Source organism: Hesperophylax consimilis, chromosome 5 (assembly GCF_061612785.1).
Source record: "Hesperophylax consimilis isolate HC1 chromosome 5, BYU_Hcon_1.0, whole genome shotgun sequence".
Taxonomy (NCBI): domain Eukaryota; kingdom Metazoa; phylum Arthropoda; class Insecta; order Trichoptera; family Limnephilidae; genus Hesperophylax; species Hesperophylax consimilis.
In genome coordinates this window covers 34,564,510-34,591,851 of record NC_142840.1, presented here as the reverse complement: position 1 = coordinate 34,591,851, position 27,342 = coordinate 34,564,510, and the positions used below count along the sequence as shown (strand labels likewise).

Below are 27,342 nucleotides of genomic sequence, written 5' to 3'. Positions count from 1 at the left end.
TATGGCACTGATTGCTGTGTTTGTGATTTGTACTAAAAGCACGGCCTTTTTCGACACTAACACAAACGAGTCTTCTCTTGAATGCACAATTCGCATGGATATTATTTTTTTGTGTAGATTAGTGTCAAATTTTTTTTTAAAGAATAATATCAAACATTCCCGGGTTACGAATAACCTGAAAATATTTGAAAATCTCATACTACCTTGTAATGATCTGCCCTTTTTACTTCAAACTTTTCCTTCTCTTCTTTCTACGATAATTTTCCTTAAGTCCCGTAGGTAACTTTTCCATAAGGCTTTGGTTATATATATATCCGGGGTAGGAAGGTCCTCCCTGCCGTCTTTTCTTTATTACACACCCCTTCAAGTGTGTACATCCTAGTTTGTCTACGTGACGTACGACCTTGAACGTACTCATTTCACGTGACGGTTCAGTATAAAAAGGCTTCACCGAACGTTGTGTTGGGTTTTTGTTTCTCGGTTTAGAAACCTAGTTATTTATGTATGTGTGGTATCCCTTGGTTCTTTTGAGATAGAGTGAGTTGAATCCATTACCGCTGTGTTTTAAAACCATTTTATAAACCTTATCTTCTAAGTCGCCTGCTCCCCCCCCCACTAGCTACTCGATTCTACCTATCGTAGGGTAATGTGAATATAATAAAGTGTTAGATTTTATATATGTGATATACATACGATAAGTTTATGGTGTTAGTTGTCGGCGCCATCCATGTATATATTTTGGGAGGGGAAGGAGAGGAAAGGAAATGAATTTTTTTCAAGCTAAGATTGACTCCTCCTCTTACCAAACAAAACTGATGGATGATAATTTGAGCAAGGCGATCGATATCTGCGTGTCTGGATATCACAACCGGCCGGGTCTCCCCTTGTTCCAAATCGGCAACCTTCACGCCAGAATAAAGAAAACCAGGTCTCATCACCAATTTCAGAATTGCCCCAATCTCAAACACCTCCAGGAAAATCTACTTTACTGAGTGTAGAAGGGGAAAACCATGACATCCCTTGTCACGAATCTAGTCGCGAAAATGTGACACGCAAGGTCCTAAGTTACGTGCCACCTCCAGAAAACGTTGTAACTCCCACGCCGTCGGGGATTTACATCCCTTTCTAGGTCAATACATAGATAACACACGACGATCTTGTCGACATTTAGCCCGCTTTTTAACGATAGGTTGTGTGCCTACCCATTCAGCCAATTATCATGTGAGATATATGTAAGGTCTACTCGAAATGCCAAATTTAGGATGAGGACTGTCTGTTTTTTAATATTCGGTTCTAGTAATTATTTTATGAGGTTACTAGCATCCTCGTGTATTAGGTATGGGTAACTCCTACTGAATACCTATCCTCTCAGGTAGGTATAAACGGATAATTGGTTTGATTTTTGCATTTAATTTAAAGAGGCTGCCTACCTCTCGAAAGGTACCTGTTGAGAAAAGTTGTTCGGTTGGTAGTTTTATTTCGGAGATTACCATCTCCCTCTTTTGACTTTAGATTTGTTTTTGTGCATCCCAATTCGTAACTTAGAAAGTCAAACAATAGATGAAAAGTATTAAATTAGAAAGTCAAATAACAGAAGAAAAGTTTTCATTTTGTTCCGTCTGGTTGCATCCGATCGCTTTCAATTTGGGACGGCATACGCTAGCAAAACTTCCCCTTTGACTGACTGTACACCGCGCCTCTCGTCCTATATATGAAAAGGTCGTTGACTCGTCTCTCGCTCACAGCTGATTGACGGTTCGCCTAGCACATCCCTGTTAATGATAACATTATTTGGGCGGCAGGTGTCGTAAACTTAGTTCCTGTACCTCGGTTGTATCCGTCTTTTAAAAAGGTCCTCTGAAATTTAATAAATAATATAAAACTCACCCAGTTAGTCACCTCTCATTCTCAGCGTGAAGCTTACCTGGTTACACTATATAGCTAAATCACTTTAATTTTCGACCTCCTCCCTACGCTTATAAAAGGGTAATTAAATATTCCTGTAAATAAAATTGTACCTCCCTAATCTGTTAGGATTCGAACCCACAGTTAATAATCTATTTGATTCTCTGGTTTTCGGTCTCCGTGGATAGAATGCCATCTCGCCAAATCAATAACTTAGCCCGATTAAACACTTCCTGCCTTTAAGTACATTCACTCTGTTTTAAAAACGCAATCATTATTTTTATTATTTTCATGTTTTTAAGACAAGCAATCTAGTTCGAACTGTATACGAAATCACGTTTAAATCAACACAACTTTATAACACAATCGCGATTGCACAACACCTGGCGCCCCTGAGGTGGGTTTTTACAAAACGGCGCTCTACAAATTATCCAATTATTATTATTGTCATTATTATTAATTGTTCTCTCACTGAGTCGAACCACTTTCACTTCACACAAACACCGGATCAATAATCTTTCACTTTAATTCAATATTCCGCAACATTCTCTAATACCATTTGAATTCAATAATTAACTGTAATTTCAAACAACACTTCTGATTTGTATCCATTTCTCGGGGCTGTCAATGCACCCAAGTTCAAAACTCGACTGTCCCTCCGGTCTCTCCTTTCCCGTGGGAATCTGTTTACTCCAGGCCTGTCTGTCAATAAATCTTCCGTCGTTGTCTAAACAAAAAATTTTTTTGAGCACGTTCGTTTATTATTTATCGTTTATTTTTGTGGATATTCAAAACATCACAACCTCCACAGTAAGCGAAAAATATTGCTGTGTTGGAGAATTTAATCAGCCGAGGAATTGAACACACGACGCCTGGGTGGAACTCAAACGCAATGTAAACTCAGTCACCGACCGGTGAATTAACCGGATTTGAATGACATTATTAAGTGATTCATTTTACGTACTTAGTTCCTGCTTTTGTCACGTTATGATTTCTTGCAATATTTTTATATATTTAATTATGATAACATTTTTAAGTGAGTACGGTAGGGTAAACAGTGCTCATGTTCCTGTGTGAATTGCACGCCACTGAACTGCAACACACATAACTAATAGTAGAAGATTATGCAAGCGTCCTCTTTGTCTTTCAACAAGTTTTGTAAATGTATTTTGATGAAAATAATTTAGGAAATTTCGTACAAAGTAGCCGATCGCCGGGGCTTTTGCGGATATTACGGGAAGCAAGTATGAGCGGAGTAGATGCTAATTATTATGCGGCCCGTATTATGGCCAACACGTGTTTCCGCGCCGTTAACTTCCATTAAATTATTTCCATTCCTTCCGTCTGTCCATCTCCCAGGTGAATTAACTGCTCCATTGTTCTGCTGGAAATGTCAGAAAAGATCACCCGTAAGAGTGAACAGGCAGAGCCGTATTCAGTGAACCTTTTAGATTCTCTGCAAAAAGAACAATGAATGGAAACTTCGTAAAAATAATTACCTTGATCTATTTCTGGAGATTGAATTTCAACGAATCCATTTTCAATCAACATTTGATTACTCAATAATTTGCAAAGTATTTGTACTGATTGATAAAATGATAAGATATGTTCCCTTTTAAGAGGTCTACGACATTGGTAAACATTTACAAAATATATGTTAATGAAAAACTTTGTTTTCACCACTTTTAATTAATAATAATCTACATGTATCAAAGCCAATGACTTCTTCGTCAGGATAATTAAAATAAACGATTTTAAAAATAGATAAGTATCGACACATAAGTACATTTATACAAACATTTTACAGTAAAAGGTGATTAATTAGTAATAATATAACAAAATCTTTATTATTAAATTTATATATAGTGATTTTTATAAATAATAACACATTTATGCATAAATCGAAAACTTTTACAATTTAACATAAAATAATCAAGGAGTATCTAAGATGTAGGTATAAATTACAAAAATAAAAATACAATTTGATTAATATGTTTGCAAAAATAAATTTAAGACATGGTTATTTTAAAAATATTTGATAATTATTGATTAAAAGTGGTGTAAGCAAGGTATTTAATTTATTTATTAAAATGACGCCATAAAGTATTTTTACAACTATTGAAGAAATAAACAAAATAATTTAATGATTATAATCTGGACAAAAAAACTCAACTAACATGGCCATTTTCTTACAATTAACTTTTTTAACAATTTAATAATCTGCACTTGTATAATACAAAATGTAATAAGTACAAGCAGACATGGTTGCAATCCTCCGCATTATAAATATTTATTTTTTCATCATCGTTATTTAATAACATAATTTTTTATTTTTGTTGAAATTAATTTAACTAGCTTTATTATTATTTATTGTTTATGTCTACAATATTATTAATTTTATTTTTCTATTTAATAAATCAACTCGCTCTTGTAAACAGTGAGTACAAATTTGTAATGTTCCTTGCAACGGCCCTGCATTTCGGCGTCATGTCATGATTGAGACGTTTGTTTCGCTATCTACTAAAACGGTTTAGAAAGATGGATGTATCTTTAGGAAGAGCAATCTTGCATCATCTTACATCTGATTTTTGAGGAACATTATAAACGGCCAACAAAATCACATTGTGTACGCTTTTCGTTAATCAAAGGTCCAATCCACCCAGAAGCTCAGATTTTTACTGCTTTGTAAAGAAAATTGTAAAACTTGTATCAATGAGGAAAATTATAAAAGTACTCTTCAATTTTAACCACACGGAGCAAACTTAAATATTGTTAATTTATTCGTTTTCCTGTTTAAAACGGGACTAGAGGTCTATAACGAATGGTTTGACAAATTTCATAACAAACTATCAGTAAAGCACGAATATGTTATGAGTAAGTCGGAAACAAAATAATAATATTTTCGCTTCGGATATATTCGGATTATATTTATTCGGAAAACGTGTTCAAATATATTCTGAATGACTAACATTTTACGAGGAAATAGTAATGCAGTCACATTTTTGACAGTATCTTGGAAAAAAAAGCCGTACTCATTTTTCTCCGTGCAGCCTCACAATTTTACCATAATTTTAGCATAACAAGTTTATTACATGCATTATCATAACATTAAGTACATATTAAGTGTATTTAATAGTAATAAAATTATTAATTATTATATTTGTATCACAAAAAAACTACGTAAGTTCAACATATCAACACATCTAAAGATGATATCTGTGGCTTCCCGTTTTATGCTATAAATTCCCAAATATTAATTTGAAATCAAGATCAATTTTAAAATGTTCGTATTTTGTTACAGGCAGCAGCGCTTTGATCTATATAGATTAAAATGAATGTAACAATTAAATATTTAATAATGCGTTACGAACAATTGAAATTGAAACCTCGCCACTACGTGTGTACTTACGCCCTGATAAGATCTGAAATATTCAACGGAATAATTAAACGTTTTGCATTCCCATATCTCTCTTTCTCTTGGACAAAACCTCCTCAGCGCTCCTTCTACCTCTCTACGCCATATCCCTCCTCTCAACCGGTCTGCTACTTCTCACGGTCCAAAAAAGTCCACTCTCGAAACCGATGTATGATGAAATGCTGAAATGAGCGATTTCCGAATTTGTAACGGTATCCAATATCCTATACATTGTTTCTCTGCAGCCCCGATTATCCGATCCCTGATAAGGCGAATTAAACGATAGCCTCCATTGTTTCAGCACCGACTCGCTTTGTATCCGGCATCCATATCCCGCTTAATTAATACGTTCAACGGCGCTATTTGCATTTCTCCGGTACTTATGATATGTTTCTATTTGGATGGAACTCACCTGTACAAAGCGGTTAGAAGAGACAGGGCTTTCAATAAATAACAATGTCGGAATAATACAAATAATTGCTATATTTAAGGGAGATAGCAATGCTAATGGGGTCTTTTCCAGAAGGAAATCTTAATGTTTATCTACTTTTTAAGAGGAAGTTACAAGCCAAAAATGTGTATATTCTTGGTAATAGGCATTAAAATCGATTGACAAACGGAGTCTAGAAACGTTCGATTTCAAGCATAAAACTGGTTTTGACTTAATTTTTTAAATAATTTGATAAGAAAGCAAAAAAATTACATGTGAAACTGTTACAGATAATCTTAGCTATAAAACTGTATTTTTTAAAAGTTGTTTCCTTTACGCGTTCATACATTTCTATTGAAAAAATATTTTTTGTAGTAGTTTGCATTTATATTTTTTATTGGGTAATTTATTTATTTATTTGTATTCTACTCAAGCTAAGCGATAGAAAAACCTTCAATTTAACTAAAGCATATTTTTTGGTTTTCATAATGTACACCAACTCGTTATAAAGATTAATCAAAATAGTGATTTGGCATTAAGCTTTGCCTTAATGATTTCACTCGGTGTAGAAAGGTACATAAGGATGGTTCCAGGTTCCAGACATTAATGCACCAAAAGAAGAGAGGATGAGTATGGAAATGTATATTTGAAGAAATATTTTCTATTTATTTGACTTTCATAAGTTATTTCGTAACGCAATCATTTTAAGATTCATGCTTTGGAAGTCTTTACATTCTGCAAAATAAACAAATGGATAATTTTCATTGCGTCGATTTTGTGAAAAATAACCCTAGGGGCTTGTTCTTGATATTTATTAGCTCGCTAATAATTTGAACGTTCCATGTCTCTTTGTCCACCGCCTTCTAAGTCCACAAAACAACTGTCAGCCCCTATTATCTCTAGTACCAGCTACCGAATTAGCATGACAGATGACGCTTACCACAAATTGGTCTAATTTCAAATGGTGTTTACTCATCACACACCCGAAAAAATACTGTCCGTTTGAAAGGACTGTCTCGAACTTTGCAACTTTCCAAACGGTTGAAGGTGTTCAAAATGAGATATCTTTTTGAAATAAGATTAACCCTAGAAGCCTTATCTACGCCTGCGAGGCGTACACACAATCTTAAATTCTATTTCTCTTTCTAACGGTTGAAGTTAACGCCTCGTGCTCTTTAACCAACCCAGTGGTCGACGAGAGCTCGCCGATGGTACCTGTATCACTGAGGTAAGTCCAGCCATTTTTGAGTTTTTGAGGTATAGTACGCCTGCGAGACGTATGTTTAGGCTTTGTGTAACTTTTAACTAAGATTATGTGTTTTTACTTTTGTTTATTTTTCTGTATTACTGATTCAGGTAATAAAATTCAGGAAGGAAAACCAGAGCCCGAAAATCGTAAATACTGCCCTCTTTGCTGCTAAAAAAAGAGAATGTCGAAATTAGTGTGCTGTAAGTGCAAAAAGTAAATATTTTCTGAGCACAAAGTTGATGTCTGTGTAGATTGCTCTAAAATTATATCTAGTAATTAAAAGCATGATTACTTTTAATGTTTGCCCTAAGAATAAGAAATTAATCTTAAAAAATATCTGATTATTTAGAAAAAACATATGTTCAAGTTGATTTTTAAGAAGATGATTTTTTGTTTGAATATAAGCATAATGTTTTGATTCGTTGTAATAAATGCTTGTGATAGTAGTTTTCATTGATAAAACTGTGTTTTATTATTAGTTTACATACCAACCTTAACTTTCCATCGAAAAATAGGGCACAAGTAGGTTTATTTTGGCCTACTGGCTGTCATTTACATGTGTACGCCTCTGAGACGTATGTTAAGGCTTTATGTACCTATAAAATAGATTAGGCTTCTAGGGTTAATAAATTAGAACTGATAAAAAAAAGCATAAAATGGTTGATCAATAATCAAAAGATCAATAGTAAACTTCTGAAACATGAAAATACTATACTTAAACGAACATACTACGTAGGTAAAGTTCGTGTAATGCTGCGAGGGTATGAAGTTTCTCACGATTGTGTCTCTAAGTGATACACGCGAAGACCAAACCTAACTTATACTTCTTGTGTTTTCAATATCCAATTATTGTAAATAGATGGATTTTTATCAACTAGAGGCGTGATGGGAGAGTCGAACACAGAAATCAATTTGCCGATTTCTCGGAACCAACAAGGAACTGTGAGGTCTCGATGATTCTTCTCACAAACTCACAACAGCCCGGGTACCAGTGTTATGCTGCACGTTTTAGAGAAAAAAACTTTAGTGGCATTATTTGATTCGGTTTATCTTGATGGACTATCAACACCAATCACTCTCGGTTGAGCTTTGGATACAAACAAGTAGATACATACTCTTCGTGTTGAAACTTTTGTGAGGTATCTTGGAACTGGTAGCGTAAGTTCTTATTTATATTGCGATAGAACATTGAAAGGAACAAATATTGCAACAATACAATCCGCGGATAATCAAAGAGGGTGGATCGTAGTTTACACCAAGCCGCTTACAGTCTTCACGGGAACCGTTTACTGATTTACCAAAACCTCTGCCATAGGTCAACTCAATTTGTTAGCTAAATTTGGTGACTTAGCAGGGGTGCCTGGGTTCATGGGGGGAGGTTTGTCCAGGTCTAGTCATGCCCACCAACCGCGGGTGGGGCCTGTTGATGGAGACCCTTTGATCTCTCCAGCCGGACTCATTCGACCTCGCCTTGCACCGCAGGGGAAGGGATGGATCTTTCATACATCTAATGGACACACTGACCCTCATACATTTTTCTTAACCTGAACTTCATTTTCTTATTTTCCTTAAAATACCCTCCAAACAGCATCCCCAAAGATGACACAGGCCCGAGGGAAACATTTTTCATTTAGATATCTTATTTCCATTTAACATTTTATTTGAAATCTACATTGGTTATAATAAGCTATTTGATGTTTCAGGTAGGTGTAGGTACCTGCTTGTTTTTGATTAAGATAATCAGAATTATTATTATATTAAACATGACACAACACAAAGGGTATATCTTATAAATTGGTATTCATAACAGATCATAATATTTAATTTTATTACTTTTTTATACGCCCATGGGCCTTTTATATTGGGTTACAATTTTGTATACAATGGTTAGTAATAAACAGTGGTTTCATTTGGTTTACAATTGATAAAATTATAACTAATATAATAATCAAAACATATTCAGAAATTATATATTGGTTGATATTGAATATAACCAACAATTTTTTTTTGTTTCCAGGTATAATATTTAGTACACACAGAATGTTCGGAGGTAAAGTTCTCAAACTTCGGGAGGAGATTCTAATTGATGGTCGAGTAAAAAAATAAATAAGTTTTATCAAAATTCCAAAGTTTTAATGACGTTTTCAGGTAAAAAGGTTGAATTGTTTGCATGGAAAAATAAATTTTCTTCGAAGTGAAAATATTTTTGTATGGAAAAAAAGCATTGGAATTTCGAGAAAGTTATTATTCTTTTTGCTTCTACCATCATTTGGTTTTTTATTTTTTTTTTTTTTTTTTTTTTTTTTTTTTTTTTATTTTTTTTTTTTTTTATTGCACAACAAATAGATTATCCAATTACTGTACAATTCTCAATTTGACAATCTTAACACCTATGAAGATAATTATTATACAAAAAAAACTTTAGGCTATTTAAAGAAGAATTATATATATCTAGTGCTTCTGAGATTTCATTCAATAGCACCATTCCTCTTGTCATGCTATGTTGTGCTATGTTGAATCACCTCCCGAAGATTGTGCACTTTACCCCCGGACACCCTGTATTTCTGTTATTAATCGGCATAAATATCATTTCATAACTTTTCTTACGCAATTTTTAGAAGCCTTTTCTATTAATATTACCATTACCAACCGTTCTGCACAGAGTGCAAATTATAGTTAAGCAAAAATGTTGCTTATCGCAGCCTTAAGAAACTTGCTGCAATTATTGTAGAGTGCATAATCGGTGGTCGCCAAGTCTAAAGGCTGGCCAGGCCACGATTATCGGACCATTTAGCTGCATGACACCCTCATTACGGGCTGTTTAAACCGCTACCATTCACCTTACCTATCCCACCTCCTACCTGTTACCAACTGCCTACCTGGTCTTGGTTCGATTATGATCAGCCAAGGAGCTAATTATGAATCTAATCATTAAATCTTGCTATTTAATAATCTGCAATGTCCTATATCGAAGCTGGTAACGATGCGTGGGGATGATTTGCGTCCTTTCTATTAAATGTTTCATAATAAGCGTTGTTTGATATCTTAATGAAGCTCAATTACAACAATTGTAACTATTATTGTAATAATTTATAGCTGTATTGATCAATAACTGGCAGCAAATGCACATCGTCACATAGATGTATTGTCAAATAATGTTTTAAAGTCAAAGTGAAAAACAAGATAACGATATTGCGGGAACTCTTCGTAGATAAACAAATTGTGACACTAATTTTGATATTTTCTCAATAATTATTATCAGTATTACAATACTAACTAAATGTATGTATTTTTATATTTTAGCGAATATTTGAACATAGGAATTGTATTTCTTAGTCCTCCTCACTGGGGTGTCGTGTGCTGAGGCGGATTACAGTTATTTAGTTCTATTTTATTTGTCTTATCGTTTTTAATGTTTTTTTTTAAGTTTTTTCATTGACCTCTTTCAGCCAGATTTTATTCTTAATTTCTAATCATTAAGCTGTTCTATTCGTTTTATATCTGGGGAAAGATGTTGAGGAGTTTCGTAACAAAATAAATGTTTTGTCCGAACGTGGTTTTATAACGTAGAATGTATAGTTGTGGACTGTCATAGATATGTATCATGGATTGTTTTTGAATTTTCGAAGGATTGAAATGTTTGAATAGATACAAATGAAATTAATCTGAAGAACCTTTTTTAATTAAAACTTTTATTACCTGTTTTATTTTTACGAAGGTTAAAAAAGCAATCCATACGAATTAATGACTCACATGACTTTGTTACCATCTACATTATAATATGGGAGTAACAATCTCGTGTCTCGGCAATAATCAGATGTACCTAATCATATAAAAGTAATATATGGTAATTCTTGGTAACTTCTACGAAACCAAGCAAGATTTTCATCCAATTTCTTTGTTGCGGGTTTAGACTGCCTTTGAAAGTAAATACCCAATTTTATTTCAATTCTGTTGGTTGCTTTTATTTACAATAACATAAAACCTCTGTCTTTTGGATCACACGGAACAACCGGTGGACTAGTCAAGACACCATAGTAATTGCAGTTGAAGTTGTAACTGCCCATTTATTTTGCGCGTGTTTTATTGCGAACATAGTAGTTTTGCTCAATAGGCGCATGCGCTATTCTCCATTTTATTATGACCATTTCCAAGGCACGATTCCTCCATTGAACATTGAAACACAAAATGCCCTCCTCTGGTAAATAATGCCCGCAGAATTATTATGTGTACACAGACCATTGCAGCAAACACGCGCAGTTGCCTTGCAATTAACCACAGTATCCATTAGGACTCAAACAAACCGTTCATATGGTAAACACGGGACTTAATATATGCTTCCATGAAGCGCACATTGATAATATTATATTGTTAAACAAGTGCTTATGATCATCCTATTTTAGTACGGACAATGCTCTCCTCCAATGCATCTGTGCAAACAATAGTTGGTAAATGCATCTCTTGACAATATGGACATTCATTATTGGTGTAAGATATCATTGTCACTACAGCTGTGAAGGTGACAAGCATGTGATACTTATGTAAGAGAAGAATTGAATCTTGCCTTGATCTTGAAGACGGTGTTCATTCATAACAAACATTATTTTCCGTAAAACGTCTGTTATGAATTTAGTAAATAAACGAAAACCCTTTTCCGTACTACACCATCCCATTGGAGCACATACTTAAATAGATATTTCATTCCTTGTTGTTTGACTGTTTTTCATATTAGTTTTTTCCGCGTTTACACAACTTTTGTAAATACATTTATCAAGATGAGTCCAGGCCTGTCCTTGTGTACTGTCTTAGTGAGCGAGTAATTGGACGAAGACATGCGATAATTTAATGTTAAACTCGACTAATTATTATTGTGAGATGATTACGTTCGGCAATTTAGCTATCAATCAAAATAGAGCTCAAACAAGAAAATCAACTGCATCGTAGTTTGCAATCGAAAAACAAAAACCCTTTACGTCTCCTCGCCAGTTACAAGCACGAATAGTGGTGACATCGAGATATATATATTTTTATTATTCTTGCGTCTTTGCTGTGACAGTATTTAATGCGGTCATCATCCAACAATTCGTAAATATTTAATCAAATACATTATATTATAGGAAGTACAAAAAAGTTAAAAACGTAAACTATTTGTATCTGGCTCCACTTCTGTTTAATCTTTTTTTGGATTATATTAAGTCTTCCACTTACTTAGTTTAAGTTCAAAAGATTTTTTTAATTTTATTATTAATTTTTTTAATAAACCATTATCCGATAATAACACAGTACAAAGTATATAATACGAACAGAGAAACAGCAGAAATGAACGAAAAGAATGGTAGGGACCAATAGCTACACCTGAATAAAGCATTGACAGATTGCTCGAAAACACACATCAGTAATATTTGATTCCTGAACATGGTTTTGATGAAATACACGAATCTTGCGATATCATAAGTTTTTATAGCCCGAAAGAGTATGTGGTGATTGTTAAGATGTTTGTGTTGATCCCCCGAATCCATTTTCATCCTTGTCCTTCCTTAAATGATAGGATTTTGTATAAGTTGCATTGCTAAAAACAGAGTTAACCCTAGTTATTTTATTCTTGCTTTGTTGCTTTTTGTGAATAAAAATGTATTTTTAACAATAATAATAATGATAATAAGAATAGAAATGTATTTTTGTTTCAAATATTGTTAAAATGCATTCTCAAAGTATCCAAATGGACTCATACGACATGTTTTTTTTCTTTTATTTTTTCTACTAAAAATATTTTGTGTTTCTGTATGTAGCGATTATTTTATATTACTTCACTCAAATAAATAAAGTGTTAACCTTCTTACAGGCCATTATTAGTCACAGTGAGATTAATTATTACGCGAAAAGTTAGGGTTTATGTTCTGCGAGAAGCAAAAATAAATATTTATGGTAAATGAAGGTAGGACTTACGAGTCGTGTGTATTAGACAGTTATTTATTTAATTTAAGAAGACATATAAATTCTTAATAATTTAGCAATCCTCATTTTTCTACGTGTTTTAACAAAATGTGTTAAGAAGTGGCAAAATTTGATATGTATGTAGTGATTATTTTTACTTATTTGAGTCAAAACTACGTTTTGGTCGTGAAGTAAATTATTTAGAACCAAGATTAAAGTAATAGCTGCCCCTTCAAATTGGCTCTTATGATTTTAACTTCACGTTCATGCTCATGTTCGATTTACATTATTCTTCAGAGTCCTTTAATTTGCATTGATGAAATCCGAACAGATTGCGAATCCAATGATTCGCATTTTGGGCTTCTGAAATCATCGTTATTATCATTTCATCGCCCGCGAACTTGTTAATAGATGGGTCCTTTCCACGCCTCGCACAATGCTCCAGTTCGATCTCTTGTGAAGGTTCTGCCCGATATTCAGTTATTCAGCCCTTGCCGCGAGATGGGGGCAGTGATAACGATTAATTTTAAGGCTTACAAATAATATCTGGGACCCATTATCACCCGCATGCCCGAAGCACTTTGTGTAACCCTTACAAGTTATTCGGACACAAAAATAATTTTATATTGTTTGATATAAATTGGATGACGTTTTAATGACATGTGCTTCACCCTTTTAGACTTTAAGGAAACGTTCTCCGGTGAATGGCGTAATATTGCAAAGGTTATAATTATTAATATACCCACTGGTATGAGCTTGCACGCATAGCACAAACATCTGCCAGACCAATCCTGAAAATTGGAAACGTTTGTCATCAATATATTTTTAATGCAGGCTAGAACAATATGATTATTTAGCACCAAATAGATGATCCTAAGAAAAGAAAAAAAATAATTACGCCTTTTTTCATAAGACTTTTCAAACCCTTATCCTCAGACAAGCAAATGAAATTGATTTTAAGTAAGGAGATATTGAGCTGACTTTGGGAATGCGGAAACACCCACAAATTTTTATGAATTTTCAATTTGAAAATAAATGATTTTTTTATGAAATTATTTGTGTCCGGAAATTTCACGTCATATTTATTGCACATTTAATCTATCGAAATACATGTTTAAAAACATTGTTTATGTGTTTGGGGAGTAAAAAAAAACATCATGATCTTAGTCACCTTTCGGAGTGGGGCGGCTTTGATATAAAACCATTTTTTAGGTTAACTAATACAACGATACGCCAAACTGATAAAAAAATGAGTTCGAATATTTATACCGACAGACAAAGAACGTGTGTCTAAGTATATGTAAGTATTAACCATGTATGAATGATACAGAATAATTACGTGGAAGTGTAAATGGGCATGTCTACTTTGTCTCTCGTCTTGACTTACGTACCTTTCGACATTTTAAATTGAAACCTAGGGATACTAATAACCAGTGTAATTCTATCCATAAGAGTAATAATTGACTACCCATCATAAAATAAACACTTACATACTGTAAGTATGCACGGAACTTTGTCTAAGTATATTCATATACATATAAACACGGTTATCACTTTCAAGTGATAACCGTGTATGAATGAGACAGAATAATTATGTGGAAGTGTAAATGGGCATGTCTTCTTTGTCGTTTGATTCTTTGTTTGATAATAAAAACCACAGTAATTCTACCCATAAGAGCAATAATTGATTACCTTTGATTGATTGATTGATAACTAAGAGCATGATTGCAAATAACTAGAAACCAACAAATTTGACACATTTTTTCGAAGCGTCATTGCATTCACGTTACCCGAAAAAGTACATTAAAAGAAGAGTAGCGTGAATCATGAAGATATTGCGATGGTCAAAGTCACACCGCGATTCAAAAAATCGCCCTATATTACGGAATCTCGGTTTATCCGATATAACGATGTTTATAAAGAGCTGAATGTTGATGACTTGTATAAAACCAACTGATAACATGAAGCATTTAAGATAAACTAAGTTACTGTGGAATATAAACCAAAATTTCTCCTCAATCAGTTCTTGAAGAAACTCTGTGGAAATAGTGTTAGTGAAGGTTGTACGGACCACGGACCCATCCCGAGTCCCTTTGCCGCGAGGTTAGGGGTGTGTCGCGCGGCGAGTGTAAGCGATAAGCAGGACGATAAATCATCAAGCCGAAGTGATGTTCGGAAGCCTTCGGCAGCTTCCGTCCCGCGAACCCTGTCGGTAAGGGCGTGCACCAAACAACTCATAATTTTCACCTCTGGGGCAGAAAACCTCTCCATAAATCTTGTACCTACAGATCGTGTTTTAAAGAATTATAGTGCCTAATTAGAGGTTAGGCTGTTTGTCACGCCCGGTCGTGGCGGTGATCAATTAATATTCATTCACAAACAAAATAAATGTCTTTTAAAATTAGTTTATAACTATTTCCTTTTTATTTATTTATTTACCATTTGACAAGTGAATTAAAATCATTCTGCCGATGAATGGAATCGATATGACTGTTAACAGCATTGAAAATTTTTATATCATTAATGAATGGTCTTGCCAATATAGTCAATGAATAAAAGAAAGAGTACAAGTCCTAAGTTCGATCCCTGTGGAATCCCGGAGTTGGTTTTGTATTCATGAGAAAGATTGTGTCCGTAAATGGCAAACCGGCCATAAATTATACCGATAATTTCTAAAATAAATATCTTGTTTTGTGCGTTTTTATAAAACTCAGATACAAGTCACATCCATTTGTAATCAAAATATTAATAAAGTGGTGTATAAAATATTAAACTCAACGCTTTTTGCCACCGGGCGGAGAAAGAACGTAGGAACAATGATTTTAATAGTTTTTTAATATCCTCAAAACCTACTCTAGTGACTTCATCGACTGCAAAGTTGAATGTCCAGCTAAATTATTTTTATTTTTAATAAAACCAAAATTCTTTCGTAAACCAGGGGGAATTGATTAGAAACATTGCTAACGAGTTACGCACTACGTTTTCAGTCAATTGTTTTGTCTAATGTATAAAAATGAATTATAGCGTTGCGTGGAGAGAATTAGTTTGGCAGCCCGCATTACAGCCCGCCCCCACCCAGCCTCAGGTCAAGTCCCCGTCTCCGGTCCAACATCGCTTCTGGTTGTGCTCAGTCGTCTGGGCGGGGACTTGTCCGATTTATTTCGTTGTTATTACAAAACGACGACCGTTTTGTTTATTTCCAAAATGAATATTAATATAATCGCCCGCACTGTAATTATCACTTGGAGAATAACATTGGTTGATGTTGTTTTTTTATCGACAGAGGTTCTCAGGCGGTGATTTTGGGGAGTAAATATACATAGTATGTACTAATTCCCTCAGGGCAAAGGCGCGTCCTTTAAAGTCAACTTTGGAAATTTTTTTAGTTTCCTAGAAAAAAGTTTCAAATGCCCTTTTTTGTCAGTGGTTATTATAATAACGTTGTAGTTGGACCCACAAAATATTTTTTTCATATACGGCTTTTTATGTGTTAATGCAGTAAAATTATGTAACATAATAATAGAAATAATATATTTAAACCTAATATTGTTAATTGCCTAGAGAAAGTATCAAAAATTAACATCAATATAAAAAGAAGGGTGTAAATATGATCAAAAGTAACATCAAAAGTGTGAAATTATTTTTAAAAATATTACGGAAATTTAAGGATGAAATAAATAAAAATATCGATGGAACTAGATTTATTTCCAAATCGAAAAAAAACTATTTCAATCATTCCCGGGTCCAGAGGCTACATAGGCCTCTGGACCCGGGAATGATTGAAATAGTTTATTTTCGATGAATAAACAAAGAACAGCTCTGGAAGCCTAGTGTTACGATTTGTTACTTGGAATATAATTAGCTTTTTAAAGTCAGGCGCATCCATTAATCCATTAACTAATATGTATAAAAGTGCCAAATTTTTCACGGTGTTTTTTAAATTTTAACCCCTCACAGAAGGCCCTGAGGAAAATACTTTCCTTTTGTCATCTTTCAGGATGCTGTATGAAGGGTCTTCTTAAGAAAAGGAAATATTTGAAATGAAAAACGTGTGAGGAGTGGGTAGGAATCTAGGGATCAGCGTATCCAGGAGTAACGGTCGAATGAATATAACCCGCCACGGCAATTAAAAATTGTTGGTTAAATCAAGTAATTTAAATAAATTATCACAAATTAATTTGTCCAAAGGCTATGGATTTTTTGAGATTGATGAACCTTAAACATTAAATATGTATTGTCTAACTGTTTGCTTCTTTATTATTAGACCATTTTTACGGTTGCTCTAATTGAAATGTGCTTTTCGTAGAGGAGCACAATAATTGACTAAAAACAAAATCGAAATATTAATGGATATAAGAAAGGATGAATATTTATGTAAATTATAGGTATATTAAGTTTTTAGTGTTCAATTTTTGAAATTTCTCCATATCGTTTCCTCAACTTAAAATAAATCATTAGGTTGATATTTATGTTTAATTAAAGTTCATAGCTTACACATCTATGACAGTAGATATTAATGATAAATTTGAACACCTCTTTGTAATGCTATTTAAAAAAAACATAAGAATTTACAAAGTATATTTGAGAACCTTTAAGCTGCTCCCACCGTAATGCAATCAATACTTTGCCCATAACTGTCAGAATAAACCAGTGCGGCCTTAAAACTTTTATTTTGAAAAGTACTGAGAGTGAAATAAAATCTTCTGATTAACAATCAAGCTCTAACCATGACAAAGGCTAAAAAAGAACAAAATTGTATTTTAATAAGATTTTTTTCTCACCGAGAAGAACAAAAATTATCACAAACGATACATATAGGACCAGTGGCAAGTCTTGGGAGTTTAATATTAAAGCGATTTAAAAAAGGGAAGTATTTCGGCTTTCTTTGAGCACCTTTACTTCTTCATCGCCTATAATAACTTAATATTATTATTGTAGATTTAATTCGTTTCAAAAGTAGGTTGGGAATTATTAAATATACTATGTGCCTTCTCTATGGCAATTCATAAGTTTATTCAAAAGCACACTTTTCGACAATATTTGTGGTGTTGTATTGTTAAACGATAAATTGAATATAGTGTTACTACTTTTCAGGCACTCTCCGCCCTCCCGGCCTGATAGGCGGCAGCAAGCCCAAGGTGGCCACCCCAGCCGTGGTCTCCAAGATCGAGCAATACAAGCGGGAGAACCCCACCATCTTCGCCTGGGAGATCAGGGAGAGGCTGATATCAGAAGGTAAGCCCATATTTATATATTTGTAGGTGACTACGGTCGTGGCTCCGTACCATGCCTTTCCTTTCCGAGGCGTAGATAAATGACAACACATCGATTATTACCTAAGTAGATTGTTTTATTGGCAGAATAATATCAACCGCTTAAAACCTGAATTACATTTATTAAAATTATGTCTTATGTAGAAAAAATACCCATTTCACCTCTATTGAACTCTAATATTGAATTATATAATCTAGTCCACACTCCATCGCCTACTGTTGAACTCGATCACTTCGTCAGCGAGCTTGGGAAATTCCTCTACCCAGGTGACATACAGCCGATTGTCTTCACCCAGTGAATTATTTAAATCAGAATATATATTTGTCTATGCCATACGTGTGATTATATGTAATCATTTAGTGGAACATTATTTAAAAAAAAGCAAAATTGGTAAAATAATAATTATAAAATAGAACACAACATGCTAAAGAATAATAAAAGCTAACATTCATTTATAAGGTATGTTATTACAACCTTATTGTAACTAAATAAATATTGGTGGACATTGGCTTCATTAGTTAGATAAATTCGGTAATGCTCCTAATAAATGTAGCAATAGTATGTGTGCACCGATTTTTGACTTCCTCGTATAAAATTGATTTAATGGTATTTTTTAACATCTAAAGTAGATTAGAGATAAGAGAGAGGCAACAAGGGTATAAGTCGAGATATCCGAAGACCACTAAAATAAACAAAAAGGTATGAAATATGATTTGAAATTCACAGACGCAAAGTATTTTCGTGATCTGCCATTTGCCATTATGAAGGACACTGCAAGGTTGTCTGAAATGTTGGCTAAATGAAGAGGAAGCGCAAAGCTGCTTAGTACCACAAAATTAAATGTTGAAAAACGGGATTTTTTTCGTGCTCACATTATAAAGAGCGTTACAAAAGTTCCTGGGTGCAGTTTCGTTGGTACATGCTTCGATGATGTCCCAAAATACTTCCATAGATTCATAGAAATCACACATAACATATGGCATATTTTTATATTTTGAGAAAATACTATAATCTTTACCTACTGTATCCTTTTGCTTCGAAAAAAAAATCCTAGCTCTGATCAGAAGTTCTTTCTATGTTCCGATTTCTGCCACTCTTTGAATCTTGTGGAAGAATTATTAATTTTGTTTTGATCACAATAGGTACCTATTAGTGAGATAATGAACTAGCGAGAGGGTCAATAAATTTTTGGCAATAGAGAGTGTATTGGTCTGAAAAGGAAGTATTAATCAATACATGCAAGCGTATCATTATGAGAATACATACATGGTTTATGGTTACGCAGTTTGGTAGATTATGACTACAGCAAAAAATGACAGTCATTATCTAATCGCCAGCGCGAGTGCATTGGAAGATTATTATTTCTTATGTGTTTATGCTTCAAACATGTTATTATTAGATACGGAACAGAGTGTTTTATTAGATGATCGTTACAACATGTTACGTGTATTGACCATCCAATATTACCCATAGCAAACACGTTTCTAAATACTCACGTAACTAATATAGTTCAGTTCAATTATGGTAGAAATTGCTCGTTAGATAAACTAGTGCTAGTAGATGTAGCCTATATCTACATAAGTACTTCGTAATATAATCTGGACACATGATCCTAACTATTGTGCCTAGAACCAACTGCCTAATCTACGTAACATATCACGTACGCTGGAAGTTTGATGGTTTTAAGTAAGGCGATTTAGGCTTCACGAAAGCCAAAAAATGTCCAATGAACATTAGGAAATAAATACCCTCGGAGTTAAGTAGGTCATTGAGCACCTTCACGTGTAAAAAAGTAATGAGATTAGGTTTTTTTTCGGAATACGCCGCGTTTGGAATATTTAAGCCGCTTCCCCCATTTGGAAATTCTGTCTAAAAATATACTCCAGCTCGTGTCGCTGCTATTTACTTATGTAAACGGAACGGACACTTGAAATGTGCTGATAAGACACAGGCATCAGGTTCCATAACCAAAATTCATATTTTTATTCCTACTTAGTTGCCTACTTTCTGGCAAGTCCTCGGTGGGATTCTTTTACAAATGCAATTTACTTGGCTTTATCTAATTTGATAGTATTCATAGTACGTAAAACTGAACGTTAGAAGTTTTTTCGTTTTGTTTTTACCGTTTAGCCTTACGATGGACCCTCCTCCTTTATGCAGTCTTGAAATAGGCTGCAAATTAGTTGAAGTCGTTCCTTAAGTTCATTCGTTTTATTCGTTACTACAGATAGAGTTAGCATTTGTGGAGGAGGCTAAATCCAGCTCTACACATAACGTCGTATCATGTATATATCATGATTTTCTCCACAGATTGGCGAATGTGAAAATTTTAACAATAAACTTTTAAATCAAAGTCAAATTATCTGCATACATTTTTCATGAACAATGTTCTCTTCATCAGGATGAGTCGTATACGACGTTAAATGACGTAAATAAATTATTATCACATGCCTATATGGAATGGAAAAAGAATATTTTTTTCAATGGGAAACGATTTCTTTAGTTGTTGATTTGAAAATACATTTTGTAACAACCCCTTATGAAAGTAGCTGCAAATGATGTCAAGGGATGCTAGAGAATTTTCAGGTGATATACGTATATCCCGATGAAAACCATTGCAAACCACTGTACGTATTTACCTATACTTCACAAACAAACCTATTTATCTAAGTCATCTACATAATAAAACATTTAATCAATTAACATACATTATAAAGCAAGAAGCCAAACAAAAACCTAAATGATAAGCACTTACTTATGATGGGTAGGAAAGTAATGAATTCGTCAATGTGGATCTGTGTAAGTGATGAATTCATCAATATGGATCTGTGCAATCAATATATTCATTTATATGGATTTGTGTAAGTAATGAATTTATCGATAGCAATCTGTTCAAGCAGTAAATTCATCAATATGGATCTGTGAAAGTAATGAATTCATCAATATGGATCTGTGCAATTAATGAATTGATTAATATTAATCTGTGTAAGTAATGAATTTATCTATATCAATCTGTTCAAGTAGTGAATTCATCAATATGGATTTGTGTAAATAATGAATTCATCAATATGGATCTGTGTAAGTAATGAATTAATTAATATGGATCTATGTGCGTGATGAATTCATCAATATTGATCTATGTATAGGTAAAAATAAAACGCTGGATGAATGCAAACCTTTAAAATTATCAACTCATTCAATATAACATTCCTAGTCCAAAACTTCACGGCATAAACTCATGAGATTTTACTATACCTATATATATATTTTGTTATGAGTTTCAATGCTGGACTTGTTTTGCAATCCAATTAATGATATTTACCCAACACGTAATTGTTGGTTTGAATGCGAAGCAATAATTGTATCGCTGGCTCCATTTTTGTTTAGTGCTCTGTAGCTGTAGCCATGTGATATTGGTGCAATGTGGCGTGCGTGTAATGCGACCGCCATTATTTAAAAGTGCATGTGAAGTCGCCGTGGCGGGTGAGAGTAGGGACCAGGGAATAATGGAGTAATGCAGTAAAGCTGTCTATGGTGGGTTTGGTGGTCAATAGCCATAGATTGGGTAAACATCGGTGCCCGTGCTCAACGAATTCTGGGTATTTTATGATTTTGATATTATTTAGGTAATGAGTCAATGGGTTTTGGTTCCTGAAGATTCTTGCCTAATACTTATTATTAAAATATAGAATTTTAAGTTTAACTCTTCAGGCTAATTTTTTCTGCTTTGCGAACAAACAGCAAATACCTACAGAGTTGATTTTTTCGCTTTTCGGAACAGCTCGTATGGTCTCACAGAATTCGTTGTCTCTCCCTTACCCTCGTAGTTAGAAATATGAACACAACGGTGTTGGAAAGAAAAAAAATGCCAAGTTTTATATCAAAATACGGAAGTTCACTACAGAATAATTAAAATTTACTCGTTCAATGAAACCAAAGGTTCCGACCACAATTTGAGAAAAAAATATGAAACTTTGTGTTTTATTATAAATTATTTTTATGAACAGGGTGTTCGGGGGTAAAGACCACGAACTTCGGGGGAGTGATTCTACATGACGGTAGAAATAAAAAATAAATGAATTTATACTGTGGTATTTTTTGTGAATTATTACCTCAAGGGCGCTTAATCACTTAACAGAGCGAGAAAATAACAAAAACAAAAAATACAGACGAAAACAAAAACCTTAAAATAAAGACAAAATTATCTTAAAATAAAAAGCAAAATTTTAAAAATAAATCACTGATATTTTAAAAATAAATCGCTGTTAATTAAGACAAAATTTTTCAAATCACAATAAGAGTCTTAATAGATTCCTTCATGAATCTAGTGGAAATTATTTGAAATTTTTATCAATCTTCAATGTTCGAAGTAAATCAAACTCACCTTACAATTATTAATTTATTCAACTAAAAATTTTATTAATACAATCTATTTAGATGAAGGTACGTTCTAAGGAATCTTAACTCTTAACACATTATTGACCAAGGCTGTCCCATTCATTATTCATATTACTATGGAACAATTTATAATGTAAATAGTTTGCATACCCCTGCAGCTGGGTAGGTTTGGATGTTACCTGTTCAGATTACGGTAAAAAAGGTGGCGATAATAGCGCATGAGCTGCGCATTATTATTAGTGTTTTAATAATTTAGCTTCGAAGAAAGCTGTTGTAAGCGTTATGGGTGAGTAATTATTCGCAGCCGACAGTAATCATGCGTGATGCATGCGAGTTGCACTGCAGTCAGCTTGGGCTAGGAACACTACATTTATCATTGCAATATTGTAAAGGTGAACAAGGAAAATCAAGTAATATTACATGTCGATCACTAGGAACCCATAATACGCAAAACATAATATAATTTTAATATTTTATCTATTTTAAAACTTCTTTTCATAATAAAAATTGGTTTGACTAACGATTCATTCTATCTACTCAGAAACTGGAATCAACGAATTTGCAAACCTCGCGAATGCCAATCGGGTAGGACCGACATTTATTTCGTATATTAACTTCTATGAAGTCATCCGATGTCATGTCGTGACATGGTGATTGCCACCAAAATGCATGACAACGAGACTATCTGCCGAGTTCCAGCTCGATCCGATATCTGGAAGTTTTTATTTTTTTATTTTATTTATTTATTGCACAACAGATAGATTATCCAATTACTGTACAGTTCTCAATTTGACAATCTTAACACCTATGAAGATAATAATTATACAAAAAAAACTTTAGGCTACTTAAAGAAGAATTATATATATCTAGTGCTTCTGAGATTTCATTCAATAGCACCATTCCTCTTGTCATGCTATGTTATACTGAAATAGATTTATTTTATAATAAATAAAATCAGATTTAACTCACTAGGCCGTCTTTGGGGATGCTGTGTAGAGGATCTTTTAAAATAAATAAATTATATGAAGTTCTGTTGAGGAAAACGTGTAAGGGGTGGGTAGAAATCTGGGCTCATTGTGTGCAGAAGTAACGTATAAATCCATCCTTCCCAATTCGGTGCAAGGCGCCATGACCGGGACAAACCTCACCCCATGAACTCAGCTACCCCTGTTAAGTCACCAAACGTAGCAAACCACTTGGGGTATCCAATAAATAGTTCTCAGGGCGGCGGCTATATCCATACCCGACTTCCAACAACTTTGTTGGAAGCTCTACTTCAAGCATTTATGTAGTTCCTGATTTCAACGCAGCGCACAGATAAGTATTTTGCCTCGAAAGTTGGCCAAAACTATTGAGTGAGTTGATTCATAATGAAAGATATTTTAGAGGAATTATTTAATATTTTTTCACAAATCACACATAAAATTACACAAAAGCATTTTTTTATGAATTTGTGAAAAAAACTGTGAATGCTCTTCTGTTGCAAACATAGACCATTGGACAGACAGTCACTCATTATGTAGAAATGTTAAGCAATTATTTATTAATTTTTAAAAATAGTTCGAATTTCGAATTACGAGCGGTTATTTTCTTCTTAAAATTAATCTTAAATGACATAAAGTTGCTCAAGTAAATTTTAAGCAACTCTATCACTTTCTAGATATTAAAAGATTTGTTGAAGTCTATCATACAAAAACGTTTACTTTCCGTCAATATTTCAGTTTAAAAATTGTATCATACGCTCATAAATGGACTTTCAAGAAAACTTTACCAACTCCTGAATTTGCGAAAAAAAAAATTACATTAGATTTTAATAAAATCCTTTATCGACATCTAAAAGTGATAGTCAATAAAATGGCGCATTTTTTAAATTTTATCAGCGATTATCAAATGTAATACTTACCGTCAAAATAATAAGTTAAATCGAAATTAATTTAAGAAAAAAACTTACACTTCTGATTAGAAATGCTACTATATCGACCATACTATTAAAACTAAATATTCTAAAATAAAATGTATTTTTTTTTTTTTTTTTTTTAAAAAGACAAACATTCCCAGGTTAAGAATAACCCAACAATGTTTGAAAATCTCCTACTACCACCACAGAAAGCCGAAAATGTTGCTTGTGTTGTGATGGAGGACTTAGCCAGCCGAGGAATCGAACACGTAGGTATATGTTTTGTATCTTCAAGCGTTCATGTAAATAAATACATGCGACAAAAATAAACAAAATATATTAACCCAACGACTTCAATAATACTGTTTGCCGGTGAAGGAGGGGGGGGGGAGTGGAATTATAAAAATGGCCGCCATGTGATGAAATGACTATCGAGCTTTCAGAATTCATATTTTTTTTTCATTTTAAACATAGCAAAATGTTTCCGACTTATGGTCAACTTTCTTCATAGAAATACTTCTCTGTGCGGCGTCCCTTATTGGTGGAACTATAAATACGACATTAGCACAATAAGTACGCCAATCGATGTAATTATAATCATCTTAGTACAAGTACTAGTACTTTCTATAAATGGCGAGGAGGATCAGTGATGTAAAACGTTATTATCGATCATGAAGGTGGAATTACTTGTGCCGCGTATTAACCAGCCTAATTTAGTCTCTCTCGGCACGTCTTTCGCCCGTATGTTAACCACTTAAGTTCTGCTATCCTATCTCCCAATACGAGTAGCAGATTTATCTCTCGTTATAGGGGATCATTCGCGAGCTGGAAACACCGAGGATCTGGTTTCTAGCTATAATACGTACCCACTACCTACCTACCTACTTACTGGCAATAGTCAACAAGATACTGTTGTAATAAAGATAGGTAGGTACTTTGAATACTTTGAATGTTTTGAATAGGTTTACTCACTATTTTATTATGGTTAAAATCTGTCACGCTCAATCATCATCAAACACACTAATTTCGGCTGCGTAACTCTGGTTTAATGAACTAAAATTTTCTTTGAATTTTAGTACTGTCGCGACTATGTCCATCTACTTTAATATGTATTCCTTCGTTCCTCCACCCAATTACCTGTCGCTGTCTGACAGTGTGTATATATACTTATATGTCTATTACGGAAGCTTCTGCAATGTTCATCTGCAGTGTCCTTCAATACCATAATATCGATTTGCAACAAGACGTACCTTTACCAAAGACCAAGAGTACCTAAGTCAGCATCCATTTCTAATTCTAACTATTAACCATAGTTATTCCAATAGTTGTATCAAATATTGGTTACAGGCAACAAAAAAAAACACAAATTGATTTGCAACTCCATTAAGTGTCAATTTCAAAATTAAAGCTCATTGTGTGAAAGGTACAGACTAGCGATATAGTTGGTACCTACTTATAATACACTTAAGTTATTTTGATTGTCTTTTTCGAAACTTGAATTCTAATATCTCGTGATTTTTCACGGGTCTCAGCTAGTAATAAAATTAATATCCTAGAAGATTGTGATATTTTATTCAGATTTTCATAAAGTTATGTTTACAGATAATTTTCTTTTGTTAAAATATTTTTCTAATAATAATTAAATAAATAAATAGGTACAAATGTAAGTTGTTAGGTACATATTAACAACACAAAAAACGATTTTTCACAATAAAATAAAACAGTTAAAATAGCTTCAGACGATAAAACAGCTTTTAAAAGCTCACCCATCTATGAAGTAAATTGATCACCTACATACAATGAGAAATTTGGTATGCAGAGTTTGTAAGTAACATCCCGCGAAGTAAATAATGCGTCGCTTCAGGCACTACCAGGGTAACACATCATGGAGGAATAATCTGTCAATTTCTTTCCCGCATATTTAGGCAAAATATTCCCCACGTTATTAAGTAGAGCGGCACGTGGAATAACTTAACATTTATTGCATTCGATAAAGTAAATATGACGAGCAGTATAACAATTACACCCACCAAACCCAATGACATACCATTGACATTTTCAACGTAAATCACAGACAGCTTAGTCACTATTGTTGGACGAATGTCACAAAATAGTAAAACTGTCCCCATGATCTTTTTATATATCTACTTTGATCTATTTCCTATCAACCTTTTCGATTTATATCAACGTGACGTAACACAAAAATGACACCTCTTGCATGTGTTTAATGTTGTTTTATTTTCAATATATATTTATTTCTATTCTCGTACATACATTTAACAGATGTTTACAGTTTACACAGATAACACTTTCCAGTTATACGGAAAATGTTAATAGCCACTCGAGCGATTTTTGGCATATTATGGTAAGTTTACGAAAACCTTATAAATCTAAAAATATGGGATTGACGGTGAAACTTAGATGGGTTTATTGGCTTTAAATGGTAGTGAGCAGTTTGTATGTTTCCGTATTAATATTTTGAAGAATGATATTAATTAAATAATATGGTAAATGAATGAATGACTCTCAAATTATATTTAATAATTAATCAACTTTACGTGTTGTCGTGTGCAATTTCACCTCGTTGACAGTCTTTTGAATTGAATTTAACTGTGTGAAGATGTAGACTGCCATATACTTCCCAAATTTCATCTTCAACAATCTCATTTTCTTCCACATGATTTGGCCTTTTGGTTTGTGCATATTCATCAATTAAAATAAAATGTTTTAAAACACACGCCCTCTGCATACAAGAATATTTACATGTTTCTGGGCATGTTGTCATAACGATAATATGCACAAATTCGCTAATGGGTGTAAAATGAAAGATTTATACTGTT

At 33.6% G+C, this 27,342-nt stretch overlaps 1 protein-coding gene across 1 annotated transcript in view; it reads left to right on the top strand.

The window, feature by feature from the left end:
• Nucleotides 1-27,342, top strand: part of LOC149423828 (paired box protein Pax-6-like) — a 74,664-nt gene that overhangs the window by 28,406 nt on the left and 18,916 nt on the right. The window contains exon 3 of the mRNA XM_089632141.1: nt 18,028-18,168. Coding sequence (XP_089488267.1) covers nt 18,028-18,168 — 141 coding nt within the window. The remainder of the gene's footprint in view (nt 1-18,027; nt 18,169-27,342) is intronic.